The sequence below is a fragment of the Microtus ochrogaster genome, unplaced genomic scaffold, assembly GCF_000317375.1.
Source record: "Microtus ochrogaster isolate Prairie Vole_2 unplaced genomic scaffold, MicOch1.0 UNK17, whole genome shotgun sequence".
Classification (NCBI taxonomy): domain Eukaryota; kingdom Metazoa; phylum Chordata; class Mammalia; order Rodentia; family Cricetidae; genus Microtus; species Microtus ochrogaster.
In genome coordinates, this window is record NW_004949115.1 from 2,959,597 (window position 1) to 2,969,961 (window position 10,365).

General features: G+C 46.8%; 1 protein-coding gene across 1 annotated transcript; it reads right to left on the reverse strand.

The window, feature by feature from the left end:
* Positions 1-2,778: 2,778 nt before the first annotated feature.
* Cldn2 (claudin 2) lies at positions 2,779-3,646 on the reverse strand. The gene has a single exon (XM_026789365.1). It carries the CDS (start codon positions 3,472-3,474, stop codon positions 2,782-2,784), a length of 693 nt encoding a protein of 230 aa, XP_026645166.1. The 5' UTR covers positions 3,475-3,646; the 3' UTR covers positions 2,779-2,781.
* Positions 3,647-10,365: the final 6,719 nt, after the last annotated feature.

The window sequence follows — 10,365 nt, forward strand, 5'->3', positions numbered from 1 at the left end:
ACTGGGAATTCTGGTACCAGACAAGAGATGACTTCTTACCATGCAGCGGGTCCTCCTTTACCCTGACCTTCCTTCTAAATGGACTTGGATGCTGTCTTCAATCCTGTGTATGGAAGAGGGTCCACTTCAGACGTGCAAGGCTGGTGTTTGTAATAACCAGCTGCTATATGCAGATGCCCACTACTAAGTTCAAGGACTGGCAAAGCCGTACTCATAGGGCCCCACTACTTTTAGTGTTGTATCCCTTCTTCATGGGCTTTGTTGTTGCCTTATAAAGTCAAATCATTGGAATCCCTAACTTCCCTAGAGTTAGAGGATTTAGAACTGAGATACTGGATCTTAGATGACAACCTGGCACCCCCTGCTGAGACAGCTAGCATGGTAGGAGCAGCAAGCAGTAACGCTTTATGAATTCCCACTTCCCAAGATCACCTTCCTGTGTGAACAGGGCAGCCTGCAAGTCTCATTGTTCCTTTGCAGGCCCTAAGTAAATTTCTTTAAACTACATGGGAATTTCTGGAAGGCTGTTCTTATTGGCTATGAAAATTGTTGGATCAGCAGGGTCCTATTTTCAGAGTCAAGAGACTAGGCCGCTAACTCCAGCTATGTAGCCCTGGGGAAAGTTTTACTTGTTTGGGTCTTCATTTTCCTATATGCCAAATGGAGGTAATTGGGTCAGGTTCAGCTTCCTCATGTTCGTCGGTTGGAGAATGAGAGGAAATAGGCACATGACCATATAATAACCAACTCCAATTAAGTTTTTCTGAGAAAGAACAAGGCCTGGGCAAGATGAAGACTTCATTTCTTTTTTGGGAGTCTTGTCATCTAGTCTGGTTGTATTCTCAAAAGCTAGAATTTTCTGTGCACCCTTGTGCAAGGAGAAACAGCCCTTCACCTGCCCCTCCTAATCCAATTCCTTTCCACCACATGCGCCCTGTCTTAACCCTTTTTAGTCAATAAAACAATTGCTCAATCAACAAGCATTTATTGATCATCTTGTGTGTGCCCAGCACTGTGACACTCTTGGGTATACATACAGACAGGTCGAAGATATAACAACGGCCCTCAAGTACTTACAGTGAACTTTTGATATCACACAGACAGACAGACAGACAGACAGACACACACACACACACACACAAGTGCACATTCAAGGACTATCTAGTTATCAATCAAAATTATGACTAATAAGCGATTTATATATTGGGGAATTTGAGGAGGGAGGAGTGGTCCGAGAAGGCTCATTGAAGGAGGTGATGCCGAGCAAGTTCTCCGAGCATGGGGATGTGAAGAGGAAATGGCTTCCAGGTCGGTAAAACAGCTTGAACATAGGTAACACAGTAGAAAAAAGAAAGACATGGTGGAGGAAACCTCATAGACGGGCCTCCCTGGCTGGCACTGAGGTTTGGACGAGGTGTGCTGGGCATCTTCTGAAGCTGGTGATAATAGGCTGGTGGGGGAAAAGTCTGTTTCTGGTCCCCACCTATCACAGGGGAAATGGAGCTTTTTAAGACCTTGAAAGTGAAACAGTTCTGCTGAGAAGCATTCTCTGTTCCCCCACCTCAAGCACAATCCCAGACAGCAGTTCACCTATCACTCAGGTCATAGATGTCCACCCTGGAGACCTTGCGTACCTGTCAAAATACCTTCTGATGGGTGACGATGTGAATATTAAAAGTGACCAACAACTTATCTGGCGCTATGGTCTTTCAAAGGCTCTGTAGTGCTCTGGGTATAGACCCAAACGAAGGGTTCCTTTTTCGTTAAGTCTGAAGTTTCTGATAGGGCTTCCTCTATGAAACAGTAGGAGCACATACAACAGCCACTATCAATGTCCACCCAGCTTCTTAGATACCGAAGTCCTTATTCTTTCTTGGCCAGGGTTAAGGCATAGTATCTAGTTCTAGAAAAACTGGTTTACTGTCCCCAAGGAAACCTTTGTCTGGGGCTCCAAGTCTTGTGGCTTAGCCAGGAGGCTAGACCAGACACCCCAGAGGGCAGCAGGTGGCTCTGGTGGTAGTTGTTAACTGCAGCTTCTTGGCCATGCCTCCGCGGAGTCAGAGTGCTGCAGCCTTGTGCTTTCTTGCAGGAAGTGATTCTGATTGTTTGGTGGTCCCAGGCGGCCTCCCATCCTGTACCCGCTTGCTTTCTGCTGGATGCCATTAGATAGCTTTCCTTCAGTTCATTCACAGCCCAGTCTGGACGCGGTTATATTCATAACAAAAGTGGGAGAGAGGCCTCAGGGCCTGCTTCTGATCAGTCCATTTCTTGGGATGGAGGTTTGAGAAGGGAGCTAGAGCCATGCTCACAGAAGCCATCACTTTTTCTTCTCTCTGTCCCCCAGCGATTGAGTTAAGAGCCAACATTAGCCAGAGGCAGAAGGTCTTCTGATCACAGACGTTCAGTCAGTGGATTATGATTAGTGGGTTAGGGGCATAGATTTCCAGGTAAACCAAAGATCAGAAGGCATCTCTGGGTTTAGCCAAAAGTGGCTCTAGCTTGAGCATTCAAGGTACAGAGGTGCCTTGGTGAGGCAAGGTAAGGGAACTAGAAAGGCTGGCTTGGTGAGTGTCCTTGACAATTCCACCTCCACGCTGTCACACCAGTCCCCGTCTCTGCCTTCACTCCATCCAATAACTAAAGTCGGTCTATCCTCAGCAGCACCTTACACACGATTCAGTGGCAATATCCCTTGCCTGCGACCCTTGGGACATTGTCCACTATTTGTTTTTGCAGTCCCAGACCCCACCCAGCCCACCCCTAGCTCTGGCCCCTGGTTCTTCACACATACCCAGTCAAGCTGTAGGAGTTGAACTCACTCTTGGCTTTGGGCTGTTGGCTAGGCCTTGGAGAGCTCCTAGTAGCAAGAGGCTGGGCCTGGTAGCCATCATAGTAGTTGGTACGATTCCCCTGAGAAGAGCAGGAAAAGCAGAGGATGACTCCAGCCACCAGGGAGAACAGGGCTGAAACAATGCCCAAGTAAAGAGCCTCTCCAATCTCGAATTTCATGCTATCAGGAACCAGTGGTGAGTAGAAGTCCCGAAGGATGCCGTGAAGATTCCAGGCAACTGGGATAAAACCCAGGATGCCGCCGAGGATGAAGAAAACTCCACCCACAACAGCCACTCTGTCCTTAGCTCGAGATTCCTGGCAGAACACTGTGCATCTCATGCCCACCACAGAGATAATGCAGGCCAGTGAGGACATAGCACTGGATGCCACCATCATGGCCTGGGCAGCCTGGATGTCGGCAGGAAGTCCTAGAAGAGTACTGTAGATATCACACTGGGTGATGCCCGTACTGTGCGTAGCACACTCCATCCAGAGGCCCTTGGAAAAGCCAACGGCTGTCACAATGCTGGCACCAACATAAGAACTTGTTCGCCAGTTGGGAAGCAGCATGGCAATCGATGTGCCTAAGAGACCCAAAAGGCCTAGGATGTAACCCACCAGTTGGACGCCAAGGGAGGCCATGGCAGACCTCTCAATATAAGTCTCTTCAGAGCCCGTTCGCTGGTCTTTTGGCTGCTGCTCTTGTTTCTTGGGTCCCGGACTCTAATCCCTCATTTCACAGTGTCTCTGGCAAGCTGACTTCTTTCCTTCTTACAAGTGTCTGTGGGTGGCCACAAGCAGGCTCAAGAAGGCATCTAGAAAACCTTAAAAAAAAACCACCATAAACCAGATTAAATATTGACCAGAAGCTTATGAGAAACCAGAAAACGCTGGATGCCTTTTGACCTTTGTTATCTTTAAAAATAACACATGAGAAAGGAAAAAAAAAACTTTGGAGGTAGAGCCAAAATGTCATCACCTCCTGCGTAGGCACATGCTTTACGTTGGCAGTCAAACAAAGGCAGGGGCCAGACAGGTGGCTGCTTTCCGAGAAGGGAGTGATGGCGAGAGCACTTGTGCTGTGTTAACGCCACTGCTAGTCTCCAAGGCCTGCTATTTAACATATTGCCAAGCAACTGCACCACGGGGCCCCTCAACTGCAGTCTGAGGCCAAACTCCAGGAGACTGGATCGTGTGGAACAAGTCTTAGAATGTGGCTTTGGACTTCAGCCTGCTAGTGGCTGCTAATAGCCAAGGGACTAAAAAGAGTACTGGCTTAACCCAGAATCATTTTGCCGAAGGCAATAATGTACTTCCAGGGCAGATCAGGGTGAGCAGCAAAGCTTCCTGTCCATTCTCTGAGAGATCAGGTCTTTCTAGCCTTGTCCAGATCTATCCCTCCCTGCAAGGTAGGATAAGGGTCCCCAAAGGTATAGGACACTGGCTATTTCCTGTCTCCTCTCCGAACAGATGATCCCATGGCCATCCTCTCAAATGACATGGGAAGTCTCTAGAGAAAAGCTGTTCCAGGTCCTAGGAGTCCTCCAAGTCCCTGGTTTGTCAGAGATGGCAGAAAAAGAGGAGGGAAAAAACTGCTCCCGGGTTAGCGGGCTTCGCAAGAGGTAGTAAGCGGCATTCAGTGACAGATGGCATTTTGCAGCATTAGCAGCTTTCTCACTCTTGTCCAAGGCTCACGCTACAAAGGTCACACACCTCCCCCACCTTCTGCAAGACTGTTCAGCCCACTGATTTTTCAACCCAATACAGCATTGCTACTCCATCTCCACCTTCCTCCAAAAATCTGGGGGTTGGGGCTAGAGAAGTAGCTCAGTGGTTAAGAGCACTAGTAGCTCTTCCAGAGGACCTAGGTTCAATTCCCAGCATCTACGTGGGGGCTCATAACTATCTGTAACTCCAGGTCCAGGTCCGATTCGCTTTTCTGGCCTCTGCAGGTGCCGGCACACACGTGACACATAGACTATATACAGGCAAAGCACACACACACACACACACACACACACACAGACACACACACACACATATAAACTAGAACAAGCAAATGTTTTAAAATCTCTCCCATTGCTCAGGGATCCATTCTTTCCTGAATTATAACTCTAGAAATAAGCAAGCACATCTACTCGGTTACCTAATCTGTTCCTTATCCAAATCTGAATTTTCTGTGGAAACTCTCCTAATAGTCAGCACAGGCAAAGGGATCTTCTAATAAAAGAATTCCGGGAGGATTGGGATTTAGCTCAGTGGGAGCATGGAAAATCTCCTGACAACCTCATTTGACATTTTCAAAAGAACACAGCACCCCCCCCATACCTCCTGATCAGTTCTTGCCTGGGTTTCATGTTGTCACCAAATGGTAACCCTTCCCATCCAGACCAGTATCCTAGGAGTGAACCTTGACACCCTGCTCCCGCTTATCCTTGCACAACTATGAAGTTCTGCTAGTTCTGTCTTCTGAGCTACTTGGAATGTGTGACTCTCGCTTCTCAACCCCACCGGTGCTTTCTAGTGCAGGACTTCGGCATTCTACCTTCCTCGCCTCGGGAAACAGTAGTTGTGGTTGCTCTTACTTCCAGTCCTCTCTTCCAGTTTAGTCTCCGTATGGTTGCCATGGTGATCTTTCAGCACATTAATCTGAAGAAATCATCTGAGTGTGTGTCTACATGTGCTGACATGTCGGTGTGTGGACGCACACACAAATAAATATTCACAGGGTGGGAAGAGGGATGCCACTTGACGCATAGACCGGTGGAGACTAGACATTGACTTCAGGTATTTTCTTGATTTTTCTCCATCTTATGTTTTGAATTTTTTTTCTTTTCAGTTTTTTCGAGACAGGGTTTCTCTGTGTATCCTTGTCTGTCCTGGAACTAGCTCTTGTAGACCAGGCTGGCCTCAAACTCACAGCTATTCACCTACCTCTGCTTCCCGAGTGCTGGGATTAAGGGCGTGCACCAACACGGCCCAGCATGTTTTGAGTTTTTGGTAATTTATTTTATCATGCATCTATGCATACATGTGCATGCATGTGGAGGTCAGAGACAACTTGTGGGGCGTTGGTTCTTTTCTTCCACCACGTGAGTTACTGTATCAAATGCAAGCTGTTAGACTTGGCCGCAAGTGCCTTTACCCACTGAGCTATATCCTCACCCTCTGCCTTTTTAAATTTTTTTTTTGAGCTGTTCTTCTCACTGAACCTGGAGCTTGTTGTTTTGGCTGGCAAGTGAAGCCTTGCAATCTTCCTCCTCCTCTCCCACTAGTGAACACACCTCCACAGCCAGATTTTTTTACATTTTTCTGAACTCGAGTCTTCATGCTTTCACAACAAGTCACTACTCTTAAGACATTCCAGTGGCCCACTGTTGCCCAAAGGGAAAATATCCAAATTTGTTTGCGCTCCATGAGCCCCAGGATTGTCCTCTTGCTATTCACCTGCTCATACTCCACACTGTGGCTGAGCTAAACGGCTCTCCACACTTCTGTCATGCCATGTGGTGTTTTGCTCCCACATCTGAGCACAGGCTGTACTGTAAGGAATGTCTTGAGGACTTGGCTTGGGTATCTTTCATTCTAGACATGGTCCAGTGCCCCTCTTCTATATTTTCTCTGAAGATTTTTTTATGTATGTAAATGTCTTGCCTCTGTGGAATGTCTGTGTACCCATATGTGCAGGGTACCAAAAGAGGGCATTGGATTCCCTGGAACTAGGGTTATAGATGGTTATGAGCCAATGTGTAGGTGCTGAGATTTGAACCTGGGTCCTCTGGAAGAACATTCAATGCCATTCACCACTGAAGCATCTCTCCAGGACACTCTTCTATATTATTTTAGTACCTTATATTCATGTACTTCCATCATCACCATAACGGCAGTAATTACAACAACACACATACTGCTTATTGCTTCCTTTTCATTAGTTTTTGTTTTGTTTTGAGACAGCATTTCACTATCTAGGCCAGACCTGCCTGGAACCCACTGTGTAGCCCGAACTAGCCTCAAACGTGTGGTCTTCTTACCTCAGTCATCCAAGTGATAAGAATACAGGCATGCACCATTGTGCCAGGATATATAGTGTTTCTCATGAGACTACTATAAGCACTTTATGTGTTGATTAATTATTAACCATTTCATGATAGATACATGAATACTCTCTACTGCATAATAGGCAAGAAAACTAAGGTCATGACATACTTGTGTTATATTGTAATTTCCTGCTTAAACTCATTTTTCTCTGCTTGTATGGGAGGTACTTGATGGTAGCAATGGTCTCTTATTTATGTCTGTATTTCATACACCTTACACAGTGCCTTAACCCTAAATAACTGTTTAAACATGCTTTTGGGGGAAAAAAGCAGAGACTGGGTCTTTCTCTGTGACCCTACCGGTCTGGTACTTGCTATGTAATCCAGGTTGCCCTTGGGCTCCTACCTTTATCTCCTAAATGCTGGGATTACAAGTTTGCACCAGCTCGCCTAGCCACTTAATGAAAGAATAAAAGCAGTAAACAGGTTTCAAGGGTCCCGGGAGACTATAATGAGTCCATGAACATTGCAGAGAAAGGATTACCAAGATGTTGCCCGCGCAGAGAATGAAGGGGATCTGAAGAAGAGGGGATACCTAGAGGAGGACAAGATGGAGAAATACACAGTGGCACTCCTCTGTCTTTTCCTCCCTCCCTCCCTTCATTTGTTGACTATCTTGCCTGTTCAGTTGAAGGGGAATAGCACGCTAGACTTGTGACATGCTTTTGCAGCAGAAGACACAGTCTTGGTAGCCCTGTCCATCAGCGCTGCGGTGATAGCGGTGTCTGTGCAAAGCAAGGCAGGTTCCAGTGGCCATGTAGCAAGCTTTGCCATGCACAGCTATGACAAGGGGCTAGTCCTTTCCTGGCACCGGTTTTCTTTTGCTCCTCTAGTCACAACAGTGCCTATCCAGGTCTCAGAGGCACATCTCAGAAAGGCTCCAACGTAAGCATCTTCCCGGTGAATAGTTCACATTTTCAACACTTTTAAAAGCGCCCTTCCCCATTACCGCTCCTTTATTAGGCAGCTATTACTGTCAGTCTTGACCTTTCTCTTTTCAGCCGGCCTTCTTAACCCCTTGAATATCGCTGCCACCACTTGACCTTTGCACACACTTCTCTGCTGTCGCCTTGCTTCTGCCGTTTGCTCTCCACCGAGAGTGCTCTCAACAAAGTTAATCATTTCCTGATTCTAATGTCTAACATTCATCTATCTGCCATCTTCCCTTGCCTCTCGCCTTCTGACATCTCCCTTGTTTCCTATAGTGCTTCCAGTGCCGCCATTCTTCTTCCTCTCTTTTTAAAGACAGGACTTCCAAATGGCGCTATAGCTGGCTTTGATACTCACTACGTAGCCCAGGCTGACTTCAGACTCCCAGTAAATTATCTTGCCTTAGCTTGACAATGGCTGTTAAATTCATACCTCTCCCATAGATCTCGCTTTTGAATTCGAGCTTTGTCTAGACAGCTGCATTTGGAATGGCCACCCACGAATGTATTACTATATTAATGGCACCCCAAACTCAACCCACGCAAAGCTGAAGTCTCTGCCCACTTTTTTCCATCCTCAAACTGTCCCTCACACAGTATGCCCTGTCTCAGTAGTATAATCCTCCATCCAGAAACCCAAGGCAGCAAGCCCTGAGTTTTCACTCTTTCTGTTTTCTTTGTTTTTGTTCTCCTTTCTGAGATAGTATCTTGCTATATAGCCCAGACTGACTTTGAACTTGTAACAACCCTTCCTCTTTAGCCCCTGAATTCTGGGATTATAAGAATGAGCCACCACAACTGACTTCCTTGTGTTTTCTTGACATGTAATCGTATGAAGTCTTGCCAGATATACCTTCAAAATAAAACACAAGAGTATCTATTTTGCCCTCTCCACTGCCCAAACCTTAATTTAGTCCACACAGCCAACATCTCTTGTCTACTGGAAATCACATAGGCTAGATTGGCCTCGCTAATTCCACTTCAACCCTGCCCCTGCAATCAGCTATCAAGCTAGTCATGAAGGCTTTCTAAAGTGTAAATCCAGTCAGTCATAGCTGTCATGCTGCCCCTTGTCATTCTTAAAAGACTTAGGAACTTTTGATTCCTTTCGAGAGAAGGTTCAGTCTCCTAGGAAACCAGGGAAGGTTTTCTATCATCTGACTTCATACTTTTCTTCTGAGTTTCATCTCTAACCATTAACCTCCCATTTCATGCCTATTGCCTTTAGACTGACCTCCCTCGCCATGCGTGTGCACATACCTGTGCACACCAATTCAGCTGTATATGAGCATCTGCCTTTGTGTCCAAGCCTTGGCATCTCCCATTTGCCTGGAGACTTGCTGATTACCCTTTAGTGTTAGAATCATCCATTTCTGAGAATTATTCTTGGACCTTCCTCCATCCCTTGTCCCTTCCTTTTAAACATGCAGATGGGTGGAGAAGTACCTTAAATATTTTGTTGAGAAATAACTACTGGCTCTCAGAGAAGATGCTTGGAGCCCCGGCTTTCTCGGGATGGCAACAGAGCAAAGCTTGAGCCAGGCATGAAGGCAGATCCCTGTAACTCCAACACTCAGGAGGTAGAGACAGACTTGTGGTGAGTGAGAGGCCAGCATCGGCTCCAGGGGCAGTTCTGAGTCCCTGTCAGCTACACAGCAAGACTCCATCTCAAAAGCAAGCAACCATAACCAAAACAACAACCCTCAGGTTCTCCAAGAAAATCAAAGGTTCTCCAAGAGGAGAAGCTCTCCTGAGAGCCAGGCCTGACTTAGTTTTCGTGAGAGGAAGCATCTGGAGTGCAGCCAAGAACATGCCCTACCCGAACGCTGGATCTTCAGAGAGGGACTTGTCATCGTGCTTAGCGAGTGGGAGGAAGGGACACTGTAGGAGTTTGTTCAAATGGGAAAAGTGGCTCCCTGGGAGTTATTTCTTCCTTCCGGTCAGGAAGACAAAGTTGACAAACTAGCCCATGATTGGGTGGTGCGGTGAGCCGAGCCCGGCTGGATTCATCTATGGTGAGCAGGAGAACTGAGGACAGACACTGTGAAGATGAAGGATCCTTCCCCGGGTGTCTAGAATTCTAGTCGTTTGTCTCAGTGGTACCTACAACCTGCTGAGGAAATCCCCCAGTTTCTTATGCCTGACTTTGTTCATCAGTAGAATTAGGTAGTGAAGAGAGGAGGCCATTTTTACATACACAGAAGACTAGGAAGCTGCTATTTGAAGTAAAAGGCTTTAAAAGAAACCTTTCTTTCAGAGGTCCTTCTGAAAGTCAGGTACCACCTACCTTGAGGATTCAGAGACTCTAGGCCTTGCTAGCTGAATTCGGCTCCTGGGAGTGAAGCCAGCATCCTCCATGGCCAAAAGCTGACCAAGAAAGTTCCCCCTGACCCTTTACCTAATCTTCCTTAGGGGAGGGATTGGAACTGCAGGAGAGGATTAAGAGAGTCACGCCTGACTTAACTCCTTCTCGCCAGGGCAGTTGCCTTGATAGTCTCCCCATCTGT

Excerpts from the sequence above, each read along its gene's own strand:
- Cldn2 (XM_026789365.1), bottom strand. The coding sequence starts at position 3,474 with ATGGCCTCCCTTGGCGTCCAACTGGTGGGTTACATCCTAGGCCTTTTG.